The sequence below is a fragment of the Aricia agestis genome, chromosome 22 (assembly GCF_905147365.1).
Source record: "Aricia agestis chromosome 22, ilAriAges1.1, whole genome shotgun sequence".
Classification (NCBI taxonomy): Eukaryota; Metazoa; Arthropoda; class Insecta; order Lepidoptera; family Lycaenidae; genus Aricia; species Aricia agestis.
This window is the reverse complement of record NC_056427.1, coordinates 6847488-6867399: the sequence shown is the minus strand read 5'-3', so window position 1 is coordinate 6867399 and position 19912 is coordinate 6847488. Positions and strand designations below refer to the sequence as shown.

The following is a 19912-nucleotide window of genomic DNA, read 5'->3' as shown; positions in this document are numbered from 1 at the left end:
GGCAGCACTACAACAGACAGTAAACAAAAAGTTTAGTTAGACGTTTGACAACGTTTCTGTCGATATTATGACATGAGTCATGACGTGTGCAACATGTCGGATTTTGCCTTTGCGTTATATTCCCTATTCTGTAGGCAAACGCCTAGTCTCCTCAAAGTGAGGAGAGGAATATATTTCACATAAAATAGTTCTTAGAAATCTCACTGCACTTCGTCCACCGGTTCTGTCTTTATTTGAACCTGACTGGTGCTGGACCTTTCTAAATTGAGCATCTGAAAAAAATATTTAAATAAAATATTAAAAAATATATTTATATGTACGTTGCGTTTATTGAGCGGGAACAGTCATTTAATAGTTAAAAAACCCCCAAATTTTCTTGCAGTAAGCGGACTCTCTCTCGATCACAATTCACGTCAGCTATTCAAACAAAAGAAACTAGATCAGAATAGATATGTATGCGATATGATACACAAAATTCACACCCCATTAATTGTCGGTTAAATACTTAAGCATGGCAACATTTTTTAAGAAAATTAATTTCTACTCTTTATGACCGGGACGAATTAAAAAAAAAATCTTTATGGTCAACACTGACCTCCATTAAACAGTACTTGTTTAATGGAGATCAGTGATGGTCAAGCAATCTTAAAAACTTTAATGAAGATTTTGACATAAGCCCCGTACGTTATCTGTCAAACTCTTCATTAAATTGAATTAATCATCATTAATGTCTCCGAATGCGGCAGTCAGTGTCGTATTCTGCGCGGAGCCCATAGCTCTTGCTAGTTGCTATAAAATATAAATGCTACTGGTTCCCTTTTTTGTCAAAAAAGTATTGTCAGTGTCGTATTCAACTTGCGGGGGGCCCATAGCACTTGCTACAACTTACAAGTGCTACCGTTATACCTTACCTTCATAAACGTTGGCATTGGCAGTTGGTTGATGGTTGTCGCGTAGCCGTATTCATCCTCTGGTTCCACTTTGGGTACTAAGTTGGGTACCAACTTGGGTGCGAGTTTGGGTACTTTGGGTACCTTTTTGTATTGTTCATCATCCGATTCGGGTGGACGGATCTGGAAATAATTTGATGACATAAAATAAATAAATAATACACAATTTTTTTTTAAATAAATCAAAAGGGGGCAAACAAGCAAGCACGGGTTAACAGATGGAAAGCAACTACCATCGCCCATGGACACTCGCAGCATCAGAAGAGCTGCAGACGCGTTGCCGGCTTACGCTCTAGGAGTTTAGGTTTGCAGGTCATAATAGTCTGGAAATACTACTGGCTATCGCCAGTTTTTTCCAAATTATATACCTAATACTTTGTGCTCTCGTCACTTTTAGTGCAAACTCTTTTCTTTCTATTTGAAATAACTACATTTCTGTGAGATAGATGACGTGGGAGAGCCATGCTTTGGCACGAATGGGCCGGCTCGATCGGAGAAATACCACGTCCTCACAGAAAACCGGCGTGAAACAGCGCTTGCGCTGTGTTTCACCGAGTGAGTGAGTTTACCGGAGGCCCCTTCCCCTACCCTCCCCTATTTCCTTCCTCACCCTCCCCTGTAATTCCCTTCCCTACCCTGTTACCCCTTAAAAGGCCGGCAACGCACCTGCAGCTCTTCTGATGCTGCGAGTGTCCATGGGCGACGGAAGTTCCTTTCCATCAGGTGACCCGTATGCTCGTTTGCCCCCTTATTTCATAAAAAAAAAAGATAATAAGCTTAGTACCTACGAGAGTGATTTTTTTACGGTGCCTTCTTTGAACAGGCAGAAAATTACAAACTTAATTCCTTATTTACTTAATAAAATATAATGTATTTTAAATACTTTGTAGGCTGTAGCATATACAAAGGGAAGATAAAATACCTTTCTCGGACGACCAGGACCCCTCTTTTTCACAGGAATTGGACTGGGGGAAGGTGATCTTGTCTGAAAATAACACATTTTATAGATTATTAACACGCCAATAACCTCCTTTTTTTGAAGTCGGTAAAAATTATACATGCATACTAATATTGTAAATGCGAAAGTGTCTGTCTGTCTGATACCTCTTCACGCTTAAACCGCTACACCGACTTTAAAGATATTTGGTAAACAGATTCTTGGAGTCCCGGGAAAGGACATAGGATAAGTACTTGTTATCCCAGAAAAATGTACGGTTCTTACGCGATTAACGAATTTTGGCGCAACGGAGTTGCAGACGCCATCTAGTAGAATCATACGGAATCAATTAATTCAAATTCAAATTTTTAATTCAAATTCAAATTCTTTATTAAGCATACAATAATATACAATAGTATAAAAGCTAGCTAGTAAGCTAATAAGTAAAAACTTGTGTTATGGTAATCTGACAATGGATGCACGCCGAACAATTTTATCCTAATATATATATATATATATATTAGGATAAAATTGTTAATAATATACAATAGTATAAAAGCTAGCTAGTAAGCTAATAAGTAAAAACTTGTGTTATGGTAATCTGACAATGGATGCACGCCGAACAATTTTATCCTAATATATATATATATATATATATATATATATATATATATATATATATATATATATATATATATATATATATATATATATATATATATATATATATATATTATTTACACATTCACACACACAATCACACTACACTTTATCACGTAAAGTCTCTTTCGGCGACGTGATGCGCGCTTCGTTCGGGAGCCTCCCCCGGAACCTCCGGTAAACTATACCGGCGGGCCAGAACTCCTCCACCTCGAAGATGGACAAAACTTGAGTCGGCACTCTCACCACAAAGAAACTGAAATTCACTTTGTGGCGAGAGTGCAGACGCTGATTAAGATTTACTGTTTACACAATTAAGATTTACTCATGCGTACAATTTCCAGTCATAACATTATTACTAAGCAAAACAGCTGAGCCGAATTTTTACATCTCCTCAACTTTCGTTTATCTCAACATTCACATCCAACTGGGTTTTGTGATAAGCGACAAAGTTTGTTGACATCTTATCACGAGAAATATTTAGGTAAAGCTTTTACGTCACACTAGAACATAGGCCAAGTTATATATTATTATCTCTATCTTTGTCAATTCAAGCCTCTATTTACTAAAAAGTGACGTCATCGCAACTTTACACTTGCAACTTTTGTGATGACTGATGATGGACATTGATCAGAAAAGTTGGAAGCTACTTCATCGCTTACTACCACATGAAGACTTAACGACTAAGTATATTTTTTTAATCAAACTATTTATAAAATTAAAATTAAATTAATAAAATTAAAATTAAGTTATCAGAAAATGTCTCTGAATTGACTGGTACTAGGACAAACAACTATGTGACGTCATAATCTATATGTAATAAGTCTGTTTATGTAAGATTGCGAAGTACCTACGCAGTTTATACATTGACCAAAACATCTAGCTTGTATCAATAGCCTGTACGTGAGAGCAACATGTTTGAGGAAAAGATAGTCAATATGCGATTTTCTATGTACTCCACGATTCGACTTTATTCAATTTCTTGTCTCACTATCATGTAATCTCAACCGCCGCCGCACCGCTTATACTATAGCTTGTCAAAAAAGAGTAGACGCTGTACACAATAATTTTGAAATAACAATATAAAAAATATGCAAACCTTATTAAATCGAGATAAAAACGTGCAAGGTGATAATATTAGTGTATAAGCGTTCGCTGTGGATATACAAAGAGAAAAAACCACGTTTTGAACGTGATTACGTTTAGAAAATTTTGTACTGCGTCTACTCTTTCTTGACAGGCGATCTGTTAACTTACTTTTCTTTTCCTAATCGGCCTTCCATTCTCTGACCTCGTCGTCATTTTCTCCTTTTCCTCCTTAGCTAGTATACCACTCATGCTGTCTTTGAAAAACCTGTCTTCCGCCACCTTCAAATCTTCGAAACACTTGTGACCTTGGAGAGCGTACCTGATGATTTTCAACACTTCTATCCTACATAGCAGTCGTGTGTCATCACTCATCTTCTTAAACATAGGGAGAAGAGAGTTCATAAACATTTTGTCATCTCTAAAATGGTCCTCAGGTAGCACACATGTCTTGTCATCAAAGGAAACTTGACATTCCTTATCGTGATACACTTTTTCCGGTTTAGTCTTTAAGTCCAGTGGTTTTTCTATGTCCTGTATCCGTATATCTTCTGGAGGATGCTGTGGGGAACTCGAAACTTCAGAGAGTGATTCGTATTTGTCTTGGGAGTACCGTGGTCTCCTGGAAAGATAAAGTTCTGGTTAGAGAGCAACATGTAGTAGTGAATAGTGATATACAAAATATGTAGTGATTTCTAATTCTTATGATAGTCCTCCAAATTGTAGGAGAGGTAAGATAATAGGAATTTAATTATTATAGATTCTAGTACTTATTTAAGAATACCTCTACTATTATAATATTTTGTCGACGATAGCTATTTCGCTAGTTGCGACTTGCGTCGCACCAGAGAGTTTACATGATCCTATAATAACGGTAATCGAATATGTTCTTTCACTTACTTAAGAATTTTCTAATTCGCTTAAGGCCAGCTACAATTATGTAATCAATCTTCCAGGGAAATCAGGGGAAAAAATCAACCAAGTGCGATATAGGATAAAAATACAATATATTTAATTTATATGTTTTAAGTCATAGCGACTACAGAAATAAATAATCTGTGAAAATTTCAACTCTCTATTACCGTTCTTGAGATACAGCCTGGAGACAGACAGAAAGACGGATAGACATCAAAGTATTAGTAATGTCTGATCCTGTTTTTACCCTTTAGGTACGAAACCCTAAAAAGGCCTTATCAATTATCATACTCCTTATTGAAACTCACTTGTTCTGCAAAGCTCGAAGTAGGAACGCCATCTGACGATGATATTGTGATCTCCTGTTGGACGCCTGCTCCGGCGGCGTACACTTTCCTTGGCGGTATGCCTTGGTGTAGGAATCCCGGATAGAGCGCCATCGCTTTTGGACTTCTTTGCCTGGTGACAAGGAAAAATAAACAAACAATTATGGTAATAGAAATCAACAGTGAGTTACATATTAAATGTACTATCAGAGAAGTTGATTCATATGATTCACATATTGCGAAACTCAGCCGAATTTATATTTAAAGTATATAAACTGACCAAATGACGTAGGTCTATCAACTGCCTATGAATCAATTTCCTCGATGGTACATAGGTAAAACGTTTACTTATGGACTACAATAATTCTATATTTATTTAAATCAGCGGTTTTCAGACTTTTTTGCTAGCGAAACCTTTATTAGAAGTGAAATTTTTGACTGGCCCCCAAAAAATTGAATGTTTGCCGTTGAATGAATTGTCCCCATGCTGGTGTCTTATGATATTCCTGAAAACAATTTATGTATCGATCGCGGAGCCCCTACAAGCTGCAGAGCTCCAGAACTCCGCGGAACAAACTTTCAGGATGGTTGAGGCCCCGTCGGGCCCCCGTAGCAAGTGCTACAAATTCTATACGGTTGATCCGGCCCTGCATTTGCACTGACAGCAACATTTTGCAGTCGCGCGACTCAACGCGGCATTAAGAGCAGTTACGCAGTAGGTACGCTCATAAAAGCCTATATAATAGACAATATCCCGGAAACCGTACATTTTTTCGTAACTACAAATCTTATTTCCTTTTCCGTCTCTCAAAGTTTTCCATACCAAGCTTAATCATCTGAATTCTAAATGAACAGCCGTTACGGAGGTAAAACACAAACACAGACACATTAGTAGGTACTATTAGAAAGAAAAATGGCAGGTGAAAAATAACTATAATATTATATCGGTCGGGTTATATCGGTTATGTAATCGTAAAAGTTCGTTACAATGATAACAAAACACATTTTACTGATAAGTGATCCATTATTAAATATTAGGGCACATCGTGGCCCTAAGGGCATAAAGATTTAACTTTATTATCTAATCAAATAATAATTTATGTAGTTCGCTGAGATAGCGTAAAATTAACTGTGAGTTTGTAACCTAATAATTACCGCTAAAAACAACTATCATGCTGACCGATTTGCTTTGATGTTCGATTTTTCGGTCGGACTAGCTAGGACCACGAAGCTAAAATGGCTAGGACTTAGGAGTACTAGCATCGACCATCGTGTAAAATATCACGGAGGTAAAACTTCGTGGTTAGGACCTAGTCGAAAATCACAGTGCACAGTAATTGCTTAGGCCAGCTCCTCTTTGTATTAGCTCCGTGGTGTAAATAATCCGATATTATGTTGAACTATGTTACGTTGTTAAACGTCGAACAAATCTTTTAGTTTACTTTCTTTATTGGTACTGCCTGGAGCGCAAAAAAGTAGTATAATAGGTACTAAGTAAATCAATGAGGTAATAATGTATAATAAACTTAATAAAAAAAAGGGCCATCTATCTTCACACCAATGAACTAATATGTAGCGCCATCTGTTTTTCACGCAGTGTACTAACTCGTAGAGGCAAAACAAAAAACATCACGTCGTTAAAGATGCGTTAAAGACAGTTGACTCATTTTAAGGTTGCTGACATTTTATCGAGTACCTAATTACAATTTTATAATATCTGCGGTCTGTTTCGATTCGCGGCTTTTAGCTATTTCTCGAAAACAAAGTCACGTGATGTGGTCACGTGAAAAAAGTGAAACCATAAAAAAGCACAGTCCAGAGTGTTATTTGGGACTCTTTTACTTTTGCCAACAATAACAACTAGGGTGTTTTTAAAATAACACAAGATTCAATCGAATCATGTGGGTCTGGTGCAACCCACCCGAATCAATCATCGGGTGGGTTGCACCAGAGGCGTGGTTAAGATAACAGTTAAGGTCAAAGTTATAGTTAAGGCTAACTTAACTTTAACCTTAACTTTGACCACAGAATTTGACAGCTGATGTCTGTGCTGTTCTTTCAGAAACGGTGACAAATAACTTTTATAAAAAATAACATTATTATTTTGATTGCAGATTATGCGTTTAAATAAAAATATAGTGATTTAAATAATAAATTAAGTACATATCTAAAGATAAAAATTTCACTTTTACACCGAAGTCTTCACTCTGTGCTTGTCCAAGCTTCCCCAAAGAAAAAGTATATAACCCATTTTTTTAAAAAAAGTTGGCAAACCTCCGGAATTATACTTCCTAATTATTCATAAAAAGTATTTTTTCTAAATAGTGCAAAAATGGCTATTGAATTGAAAAAAAATTGGACTGACAATGGCGTGTATATGTATTAATAAATCGAAATATAGGTACATATCTACTTAAAATTTTAATATAAGTACATCTTAAAAGTTTGATGACTCACCCAACCGCTATTCGCTACCCATGTCCCATATACTTACATATTATAATTTAAGTAAAAAATTTTAAATATCTTCGTATTCCTTATGATGACTGTTATCCGTACTAATATTTGATATTATAAATGGGAAAGTGTGTGTCTGTTACCTCTTCACGCCCAAACTGCTAAACCGATTTTGCTGCGATTTGGTATGGAGATACCAGAGTAAATTCTGTCTACTCTGGAGATACCTTGTGTCCCGGAAAAGGACACAGAATACTTTTTATCCTGAAAAAATGTACGGTACCCGCGCGATTAGCGTTTTTTGCGCAACGGAGCTGCGGGGCTAAAATGGTCACATTTAGCAATTCCTATCAATCAATTCAGCAAATGAATTGTCAAAACTGTCAAACTGACAAATGTCAAATCAGTACAAAAATACAGAAATGAATTGCAAGCAGAGTTGCATTTTGCGATTTTAGAAAAATGAATCATATTATGATTCATATCATGATTCTTCAAAGCGACCATTTTAGCCCCGCTGAGCAAAATCGTTTGTCGCATGACGTGTGTTATAAATTATAATACACAATTTTAAGCCAAGAGTATACATAATATAATATTCTCACCCGCATCACACACAGCTCTTCAAGGCTCCGTGAACGTCTGGCAAAACGTCCGCCTCTCACGGGTATATAAAAAAAAATTTTTGTTTACTCGAATTGGCTGGACGTAATTTGATATTTTAAATAAATAAACTTTATTTTTTATTCGGCTCCTTTTAATACAAGTATTACGCCTTACTAGGTATAACAGGTTCTACGTAGTAGCCGGTAAGCAATTTTTTACGTTCTTTATTCTTTCAATAACTAACGAATTTTTTTAAAATGAAATAAGGGGGCTATTTTAAGAGGTAATAGGGGAGGGTAGGGAAGGGAATAGGGTAGGGGATTGGGCCTCCGGTACACTCACTCACTCGGCGAAACACAGCGCAAGCGCTGTTTCACGCTGGTTTTCTGTGAGAACGTGGTATTTCTCCGGTCGAGCCGGCCCCACTCGTGCCGAAGCATGGCTCTCCCACGTGTAAATATAAATGTAATGACAAATAGCCTAAGTTCAGTCATCACCACAAACATCTATTGATAACACACTTATTATAATCTATTCAGTAGTTTAGGCGCCGCGATAGCACATCCACAGAAAGAAAAAAATAGTATTAAAATATTTTCTCAGATACAGTTGTTTGAAAATGTTAGTTGACTTTTTGAAAATCGAAGGCATGTCTGAAGTTCTGAACACTGAGATAAGTCATTTAAAATGTGTACGTGACCGCACACAAGTGCACCGTCTCTTCCACAGAATAAGTATTATTTTTGCCTAGATCTAATGGGGGTATTACATATATATATTGGATCCGATATCATTGAGTCAATGATATTGGATAATGTAATATAGACATATGATTCATTTCTTCCTTGATCATAGATTTTTGACATTTGCTGAGAGATTGGATCCAATACGGTCATAGAAATAGGTGTTGCCAGTTATTTAATATAAAAAAGAGTTTTTAATTTCTTGTTCGTTAATACGTTTCAAATAATGTAATGTAATTATTTTTCTAATTATATACTTGGATAATCTTGCTGAAATAACAAAAAACAAACCATACTAAAAATGACGATGTCTTTTGACAAATCGAATTCTCTGAGATCTAGTAACCCTGACGTCAATACCGGTCAGCGTTAGCGCTCTCCATTGGCTATTGAAACCACATATGACGTAAAATAGGATCAACGATATAAGATAGTGTAATACGCAGATATGATCAAATGATCATATATATTGGATCCTATATATGATCATAGAAATGATCATATATATATGACTAGCTGTTGCCCGCGACTTCGTCCGCGTGGACTTCAGTTTATAGCGCGCGATGTCAACAAAATTGGTGTCAAAAGCTTTTATAAAAAAACCCTGGTACCCATTAAATCAATACAGCTGTGCAGTGTGCAAACAATAAGTACTTCATTTTTGTATGTTAAACTTTATATATTATGCCAAATTTTAAAGCTTATTTAGCCCCCCAATTACACAACTTTACCCATAAACTATTTATCATTGATAGGTTTAGCCCCAATTTCACCAACGTCTGTTAGTGTTAACAGCTTGTTAAAATATCCTGTCTTCTCTTTCATTCATATGAAAAACGAAACAGCTAACGTGATACTAATTCGAGCATTAACTTTAACAGTCGTTGGTGAAATTTGGTATTAAGGTTACGTCACTGCCTGCACAGATAAAGTACTGAGTTATTTAATACCGTAGAATAGATATAACAATCGAAAAAAATCGAGACTTAAATGTAAGATGATACCACCTCTTATAGAAAGACTTTTGAGCAAGCGTCAGCGCGATGTAGAAGACGCACGGCGCCATCTATTATGAATTTTTTGAACAAATTTACGACCCTTACAACCCTTTTTTCCAGTAAAAAAGTAGCCTATGTCCTTTCTCAGGCTTTAGACTATCAGTATACAAAATTTCATTACAATCGGTTCGGTAGTTTTGGCGTTTGGCGTGAAAGCGAGACTGACAGACAGAGATACTTTCGCATTCATAATATTAGTACAGATTATGTGCACACTGCACAGCTGTTTTTGGGTATTTTGATTAATTAAGAGGATTCCACACCGCCCTTTTTTCCATACAAACGTTGTCCCCGGTTTCCTCCCTGGATAATGCTAGTAGAGTTATATTTTTTTTCCTGAATATCTACGGCCACTAATACAATGTCCCTATGTTTTTTTTTTTTTTTTCATAATATAATTATTAAATAAGATATGAACGTTCAAAAACCCAAAAAAATGGCCAGATTTTCCACTGTGTTCAAACGTCCAGAAAACAGATTTGGCTAGATTATACAAAAAAAGCAAAACATAGGAACACAGCTCAAGCCTTTTTTTAATCTTTAATGAAAAAAGTACTTAAATCGGTTAAGTTTTGGAGAAGGAATCAGGGGACAACGAATCGTTGATTTTCTGGATTTTCTGCAGTTGTCTCTATCGCGTTCTGCGGTATAGGCTTGAGGTAAGGGAGACAGCTATAGATATTACACGTACTTTTTTTTCATTTCTCTAGCCGCTGTTGTATCCTCTTAAGGGCCGCGCTACACCGGAATGGCAGCGGCGAGGCAAGCACTTTCAGCGCTGCCATTCCGGTGTAGCGCGCTGCGCGGCCCTAAGAGGGGTACCACTTACCAGGGTTTTAAAAAGTTTTTAAATTTGACACAAATTTTGTTGACACCGCGCGCTATAAACTAAAGTCCACGCGGACGAAGTCGCGGGCAACAGCTAGTTATGAATAAAAACAATAATATATAATAAAGTAGGTATGATTAGTTCTGTTATAATAATGAAGTAAAAAAATAAAGCGCCATCTGTTTTCATATATTAGAATTAAAATGTTGATTGCTGATTGCATTGATATATTTTCTGGATGGAATATAGGCCAACACAACACACTCGAACTCCTTAGAAATGCAGTAGGAGTTCTATAAGATAAGATAGATTGATTATTATTATAGCAAGTGATAACATTATTAAACATAATATTCTAACGTATTAAAAACTATAAACAAAAACATAACAACTAATAAGTATGATTAGTTCTATGTTACAACGAAGTAAAAAAAATAAAGCGCCATCTGTTGAATCGTATTAAAATGTTCATTGCATCGCGTCGATATATTTCTGGATTTTTTATAATATTACACATAAAATATATTTAAGATTTTTGAAATATTATTTTAATGCACATCCAAGACCCAGGAACATTAAAAACTTTTTGTTCCGCCTGCGGGACTCGAACCCAGGACCCCCGGGATGAGCGCTGGTCACGCGCAATGCGAAGTAATTTTCATCGATATTTTCATGGAAATATGATATTTTCCCACATCAAAATGTAGCCTATGTCCTTTCTCAGACTCTAGAATAACTGTGTACAAAATTTCATTGCAATCTATTCAGTAGTTTTGGCGTGAAAGCGAGACAGACAGGCAGACAGACAGACAGACAGACAGAGATACTTTGGCAGTATATTTCGCAGTATTTATAAGTCGCGGGCAACAGCTAGTTATGAATAAAAACAATAATATATAATAAAGTAGGTATGATTAGTTCTGTTATAATAATGAAGTAAAAAAATAAAGCGCCATCTGTTTTCATATATTAGAATTAAAATGTTGATTGCTGATTGCATTGATATATTTTCTGGATGGAATATAGGCCAACACAACACACTCGAACTCCTTAGAAATGCAGTAGGAGTTCTATAAGATAAGATAGATTGATTATTATTATAGCAAGTGATAATATTATTAAACATAATATTCTAACGTATTAAAAACTATAAACAAAAACATAATAACTAATAAGTATGATTAGTTCTATGTAACAACGAAGTAAAAAAAAGCGCCATCTGTTGAATCGTATTAGAACTAAAATGTTCATTGCATCGCGTCGATATATTTCTGGATTTTTTATAATATTATACATAAAATATATTTAAGATTTTTGAAATATTATTTTAATACACATCCAAGACCCAGGAACATTGAAAACTTTTTGTTCCGCCTGCGGGACTCGAACCCAGGACCCCCGGGATGAGCGCTGGCCACGCGCAATGCGAAGTAATTTTCATCGATATTTTCATGGAAATAAGATATTTTCCCACATCAAAATGTAGCCTATGTCCTTTCTCAGACTCTAGAATAACTGTGTACAAAATTTCATTGCAATCGGTTCAGTAGTTTTGGCGTGAAAGCGAGACAGACAGACAGACAGACAGACAGACAGACAGACAGACAGAGATACTTTCGCATTTATAATATTAGTATAGATAATGTAATACCCCCCTAATGCACGCAGCACGATAGAAGTGAAAAAAAAAAACTTTTTTTTCACTTATACGTTATAGCAATGATTGCTTATAGTAATTTTTTATCAAGCTTTAAATAGCAATGATACCGAAGCAAATATTTATGACTAGCTTTTGCCCGCGGCTTCGCTCGCGTAAATTTCTAAAATCGTGTACAATACGAATATTCTTGCAAATCTCCTTTAGAAACATGATGTTTTTCCAAGACCAAAAGTAGCCTATGTTACTCTCTATCCTTTTAACTAAGTCGATGCCAAAAATCAAGTCAATTGGTTGCTTCGTTAGGCTGCGAAGAAAGGACAAACAAACAAATACACTTTCGCATTTATAATATTAGTATGGATAGCTGTTTCCCGCGACTTCGTAGGCGTTACCATAGTATAATAACGGAAATGGATAATTCTCTCCTTTTTATGGTCCCTTACTCAAATGGTAAAAAACGGAACCCGAGTACAAAGATATAGTATCAGCCTGTCCGTCTGGCCACATCCAGGCAAAGCCTCCCTCTTATTAATCAAATGACACTCGAAATCTGTATGTTTCACATGTTTCACTATCTATGTAATATAATAAAACTGTAGAAATGACAATTCTGTACATTAAAGATATCCAAAAAATAATAAGCGGGGGCTGTTACTACATCATAGCGATGTATTTTTTATCATACACATATAACACACCTCTTAGCAATATAAACATTTACATAGCGAATAATTCTATGAGACTTTTGTGTTTGTCTGCCATGTAAGAAAAGTCACAAGACAGACAACAATTACAGCGGACATTGAATAGTTATACGCTGCGTAAATATGTATAGTAAAGGAGAAATTAAAGGGATAAATATCCAGACTAGACACTAACCATCAGCTTGTAAAAGTTCGTTTAAATCTATTGGCAACGGATGTCGCCACTCAGTCAAGGCCGGTCATTGACCTGAAACTAATTTAAAATCAGAACGAACCTGGATCAGCTGATGGAAAGTGATCTAATATATTCAGGTGACTTTTGCATTCCCTTAAAAATACTGCCAAAAAAGAGGTTAGACTATTTGTGGGGATATGGCGTCCACGCCTCCAGGCCGTAAAGGATTTTTTAAGTCATTTTTCCAATTTTTTTTGAGTCTGAAATATTTTTTTTTTCTTTTAAAATAATTAAAAAATTTGTGGTGAACGTTTACATGATAATAAAAACAATAATTAATAATAATCTTATGCACCTTGCATTTAATATAGTAGTATAATAAATAATAATACAAAACAAACATAATACATTGCGTCAGCTTAATTAGCCCGTACATAAAGTGACGTAAGTCGAAAATCTGATTATTTTCTTAAATTATGTGATATTGAATTCATTGTACACACAAAATAAAAATAATAAAAATTATGTCATAAGCAATTTATAACGCAAATTACAAATATTATGATCGAACTCTGTAATATTAAATCTGTGCGGGGTTGTCTGCTCGACAAGTTTGGGGCCTTTACGTTGATGACGCGGACGTTGCGGTAAAATTATATGCCACCCAATGCTATCTTATATCTTTAAACGAGCAATTCTTGTATATAAATATATAATTGGAATCTCGGAATCGGCTCCAACGATTTTCATGAAAGTTAGTATAAGTATAGGGGGTTTCGGGGGCGATAAATCGATCTAGCTAGGAGTCATTTTTAGAAAATGTCATTTTATTCGTGTTTTATCGAATACCGAGCAAAGCTCGGTCAAATTCTAGGCTAGTATTCTACTTATACAGATATGTTACGTCCATACTATTTTCTGGCTTAAATCTCTTCCGAACAATTTTCAAATTCAAAATTGCAAACATTGACAAATTTGACAGATAAGTGTAAAAAAAGATACGAAAAACCATTTACATAAAGAGCACAGTTCTATTTTTAAACGTCGAATCGTATCGCTGTCTCTTTCTTCGCCTGAGCTATGACGAAAATTCAATTTTTTCCAGATTGTTCGAAAAAATAATTGAAAATGTAAATAATCGAGGTATTTATTGCAATCAAGACATGTGGTAAGAGATTCCATGTGTTTTGTTTACTTTCGAGTCATAATTGGTACATTTTCAAAACACGCACGACGTCATTTTCAATTTATTTAGGTAAGACAAGACGCGGCACGTTCGTGACTGCGCTCGATGCAGACTAAACAACAGACGGCCCAATTGGGCCGTATTTGAATCTTCACAACGCGCGCGGTAGTAACATATCTGCTTTGAGTTTTTCATCATTGATGCCACCTTAATTTCACAGTCGAAAAAATTAAATCATCCTTATTATTTTAAAGGTAATCGAAATTTATATTTGATTAAATTGAAATAGATATTATTAAGATGCTATATTTTAATATTATTTAATAATGATTAAAATATATTATAATATTATATCAAATATAATATTTAATTTAATTTGATATACTTAATTTATATCAAATTAAATTAATTTCATAATTAGTATTTGTGCAATATAGACTTTTTTCATATAATACATTATATATATATATTCAATTGTAACAAAAAATATTGTTACGTACTTTACTCGATTTTCTAATTTTCTGATTTTCGTTATTTTTTTTAAGAATAACTTGAATAATACTTTTAAAGCAAATAGGATAAAAGAAGCCCAACGATCAATTAGTGAATCGTTTCCAACTACAAATACATTTTGGCCCCGCGATTGCTTTGGCCTTGAGGTGTATAGATTTTTTCATTCTCAAGAACGTTGGTGAACTTGTATGAATAATCATGGCTATAGAAAAAACATTAAAACATACTTTAATATTGGTTCTATAAGGACCGAACCTCTTGGAACATTCTGTACTAAAATTAATAAGTACGAAAGATTGCCTATTTTTCCGTTTGTGAAAATTATAATTCTGAAAACGCAGAGATAGAGGCTGATGTATCACATAGAGTTAGTACTGCATGGCAGAAATGGAGATCGTTAACCGGTGTACTATGTGACTCAAATATGCCAATCCGTACAAAAGGGAAAGTATATAAAATGGCGGTAAGACCTGTAATGCTATATGCTTCAGAATGTTGGACAGTCAAGGAAACACATATACAAAAGCTCCACAACACAGAAATGAAAATGATACGATGGTCTGGAGGGGTAACTAAACTTGACAAAATTAGAAATGAATATATCCGTTGAAGCTTCAAGATAACTCCAGTATCAGAAAAACTGACCGAGAGACACTTAAGATGGTATGGCCACATTATGCGCAGAGACGACAACTACATTGTCAAAAAGGCGTTAAGTCTCCCAGAAGCTAAGAGAGCTAGAGGCAGACCAACAGCCACATGGTGGACCAGTATGACCAAAGCACTAGCTGTAAATAAATTGCCTAAATCGACAACGCAAGATAGAATTTCTTGGCGCAAATGTACTAGGAGAGCCGACCCTACGTAAAGTGGGAATGAGCTAAGAAGAAGTAGAAGTGAAAATTATAAGTCTTTATTATGTTAGTTCTTTACGCTTAAACTACTGAATCAATTTTTATGGGCGTGAAGATATTCTGAGCTTTACAAAAGGAAATACGATAGTTTTTATCCCGGAAAAGAACGAATTTTGGCGCCACGAACGCGAGCAACGTTATATTTAGTTGCACATGCACATGCTCCTTAATCTTTATTAATAAATAAATAAAATGTTTATGTTATGTTTATGTTAATGAACTGAACTTATCCTATAAAAGAATTTCCCCTGACAAAAATACGCTTTCGTATTTTTAACCGAGTTCAAAAAAGGAGGTTATCAATTCGACCCGTATGTATTAGGTTGGGGAAAAAGTTTCTTCGCATTTTATATAAAAATTCAAAACGTTTTTTTATGTTAAAGTTTATTTACAATTGACTAAAGTATATGGGTGCCATTTTGTTGGAAAACAATTTGCCTTCTTGTTGGAAGGGACATGTCACATGATCCCATTGCTATAAAAATTTTGGGGCCTCTGATGAAAAAACTGCGACAAGTGGTTTTGACAGTCCTCTTGTGATGTTAACCCTAAGCCTAAGGAATTCTGCAGCGACCGAAACAGGTGGAAATCTGAAGGTTCAAGGTCAGGACTATACGGAGGATACATTAACACCTCCCAGCCAAACTCCCGTAATTTTTCCTGCCTGGCGGTAACAACTCTACAAGGCGCAGGTTCGGCCTCATATGGAATATTGTTCTCATCTCTGGGCAGGGGCGCTAAAATACGAACTGGATTCTGGATCGTATCCAACGAAGGGCCGCTCGAATTGTTGACTGCCATAGTGTTTCAAACAGCTTGGACCCCCTGGAATTACGCCGAGATGTAGCTTCACTCTGCATCCTCTATCGGTTGTATCACGGGGAGTGCTCTGAGGATTTGGAATTACACCACCTGCAGCAACTTTTCGCCATCGTCCCACGCGAAAAATATACCAACCTCATCACCTTGATAAGTGGCGTGGCAGTCTTCCACCGTGCGTTTCTCGCGTAACTTTCTGCCGCGCACTGTAAAACTCTGGAACGAACTGTCACCAGCAGTATTTCTGGACCTATACGACCTGCAAACCTTCAAGAAGAGAGCGTATTCCCTCTTAAAAGGCCGGCAATGCACCTGCAGGTCTTCTGATGTTGCGAGTGTCCATGGGCGACGGTAGTTGCTTTCCATCAGGTGACCCGTTTGCTCGTTTGCCCCTTTATTTAATAAAAAAACTATTATTACAATTTTGTATTGGGTTATCAAAGGTCAAAGATTAGTCATTAGTCAGCCAAATATTATAAATAGGTGATTCAACTGGATAACATATTCTAGAAAATATCTTACGTAGAGTCCGATCAACCTTAGAAGTCTGGTTTTCTGTGGGTTTTATATTATTATGTTAGGGGCCACAGTTTTTATCTTTTTGCGAAATTCTCTATTTTTTTATAATTTTATTACGGGTATTTATAATATTTAATATTATGATTATATTTAATCACTACAAAATAAATAATATCAGATCACAGATGCCTCCTAGTAACAAAATGACGTAACCTAAAAAAATCAAAAATTTATTTGTCTGCACATATTTGCTTAAAACTGGTTTAAAATAAAAAAAAAATGCAACAAAAATACAACTGACAACTGTAGATAAACCGAGAACGCCTCAAAAACATTACTCATAAATCATGATATTACGCAAGAAACTTTAGATTGTTGAAAGCAGCTGGCAAATTAGAAAATCGGAAATGAACAAAATCGTTGTCTTTCCTTGTTTAATAAATACATTTATTATAATATTTTTGTGTAAGTACGAATTTATATTACAATCAATAAAATAGTTTTTAAAATAAAATATAAACTAAAAACATAAAAAAGTTGAAACCTTTTTTTAGCTTAGAAAAAAATAAGTACTTACATAAGTACTTATTAAAAAAAATAAGTATAGTTTAAATTAGAACAATGCGGTGCGGCCATTTTGTGAAACGTGTTTAGAGTGTATTGTACCAGTGATTAGGTTTTAATAAGTACGATAATAAAACCGCGCCCATAATGTACGTAAAAACCGCTTGCATTTACAAAATTATTGAATTGTACCTACTGAAACGAGTTTATTAAAAACATAATTTTGACGTCTATTGCTGTGTTTCCGCGCGTTATAGTTCACACGTTACTTGGTAGTTGGTACTATAATAACGAGTGCAAGTGAACTAACCGCGGCCCCTCGTTGAGTCACGAACGCCGCACTGAATTCTTTTAAGATAATAAATCGATGACAATAATACTAAACGATCAACAATTCTCATTTAAAACGTTTGACAATTAGGTACTACTTTTAATTTTGCAATAAAACTTATTCGAATTTGGAACATTTTAGCCGATGTTTTTTTTCGAACAATAAGAAACGACGCATTATGTTTATTCAATTAGACGCCAATCTTTTACGTTTATTGATGCAAGTTGCGGCAGTGTTGAAAATTGAAATACCTTTCCCATGCCATGCGACGTAAATCGCAAACTATAACTGTTGATAACCTGTGCTTAAATATTTAGGTACACTGGAAAAATAATTACTTATTCTCAGTTGAATTTATTCCGTAAATATTTTAAACGAGTATTCGCAAATTAGCAAGACAACTCTTTTGGCCTTGAATATCTTCTATTTAATTGATAACAACCGTAACGGGCCTTTTGGTTCTAAATAATTTTCAATTTTGCTAACTACGCCTTCGCTTGTAATAGAAATATTACGTTCATGACGTCACTGCAGGTGAAGCAGGCTGAGCTAAACATGTTTTGAAACGTGACAGTTTTCCTATACGCCCTGTTGAGGCGTTAATCGTTATCATTTTCGAATAAACCATTATCTTTTTCGAAATAATATTTTCATGCCTCATTTTCGAATCGTTATCATTATTTTTGTATCATGTGGTGTAAGTTGTAACTAAAAATCCAAAAAAAAAAAGAATGTCTAAATTTCAATAAACGCGTTCTTGAAACTGATAGAACACGACTCGCCAGTAATAAGAGTAAACAAAATCGAAATAGGTAGGTCGGATTACGTTGTCACAGCAAGATGACGCTTAGACATAAGTAATATTGTTTTGAATACGTTACATTATTGAAAAAGAAAATATTATGCAAAAATATAAAAACATTTGTCGGTTGCATAATAAAAAAAAATGGTAGCAATAAAAAAAAACGCAAAAGTTATTTCGAACGTTTCGAAAGCATTCGAACGGACAAAGAACACGCAAACGCGACGCAATCCGGTCGAGCGCCGCACGCGTTATCCGCACGTCGCGTCGCAACTCACCAGCCACCAGCTTCTCCGCCAGGCCCAGGGCTGCCCATCCCGGCACCACGCACTCGTACACCTCCTCCCAGTTCCTCATCTTCTCCGCCCGGTCGCCGTAAAACACGTCATTCGTGTCGTATAAACAAGGCCGCTTTTGGATTTCCAAAATTATTTTACTACTCTCGATCCCGTCGCCGTCCTTATTCCTGACCATCTCGGGAGCGGGGAATAAAAAATAAAAAATTCCAAATTCAAATTTGACAAGTGCGTGTAGTTTAAATTGATTACAGTACACGCTTCTCTTGCGAATGCCAGCGCGAAACTGGCGGGTCTAGCGAGGCGAGTGCGGCAACATGGCCGCTCGTGGGGAAATATACATCGCTTTTCAATTTATTCTGCCTCTCGGAGGGCCTTATTATTGATAATATAGAGATCACTCTCACAGAAACTCCGAGGGAAAACAAATACGAACAGACTATAGGTGTTTTGTACCGATATCTTCCTTGGTAATAAATAAATAAGATGCAACTATCCTATTAACTGGCGACGCTACACTCGATTTGCGGGAAAAAATAGCCGCAAACATCCGTTATCAAACAAATCAAAAGTAAAACTGCTATTAAATTAAACTGTACTGACATAAAATTCATGTGACTAAAATTAATACAATGAAACGAGTTATAAGTATAACCACAAAGTAATAAATACGGTTCAACAAATACTTTATATAAATTTGATGTTACATAATGGTACAATCACATTTAATGTAATCTTTTTGATACCGTCTAGTCTTTATGTCATTTTTGAGATATCGAATGATTTAACAATTATATGCATACACGCGGTAACAACTGGTAGTTTAATATTTAAATAGACTATATTATGTGCTAATAACATC

The 19912-nt window shown here is 35.5% G+C and overlaps 1 protein-coding gene across 1 annotated transcript; it reads right to left on the bottom strand.

The window, feature by feature from the left end:
- Positions 1-107: 107 nt before the first annotated feature.
- Positions 108-19354, bottom strand: LOC121738177. Its single transcript, XM_042130066.1, has 6 exons — positions 19033-19354; positions 4857-5007; positions 3805-4255; positions 1873-1935; positions 912-1073; positions 108-272 (listed from the first exon to the last, which is right to left on the bottom strand). The coding sequence occupies exons 1-6, from the start codon at positions 19226-19228 to the stop codon at positions 201-203; spliced, it is 1095 nt and encodes a 364-aa protein (XP_041986000.1). The 5' UTR covers positions 19229-19354; the 3' UTR covers positions 108-200.
- Positions 19355-19912: the final 558 nt, after the last annotated feature.

Excerpts from the sequence above, each read along its gene's own strand:
- LOC121738177 (XM_042130066.1), bottom strand. The coding sequence starts at position 19,228 with ATGGTCAGGAATAAGGACGGCGACGGGATCGAGAGTAGTAAAATAATT. Across the intron at positions 1,936-3,804 it reads GGCCGATTAGGAAAAGAAAA|ACAAGATCACCTTCCCCCAG; the intron begins GTAAGTTAACAG and ends TGTTATTTTCAG. Across the intron at positions 1,074-1,872 it reads GTCCTGGTCGTCCGAGAAAG|ATCCGTCCACCCGAATCGGA; the intron begins GTATTTTATCTT and ends AATTATTTCCAG.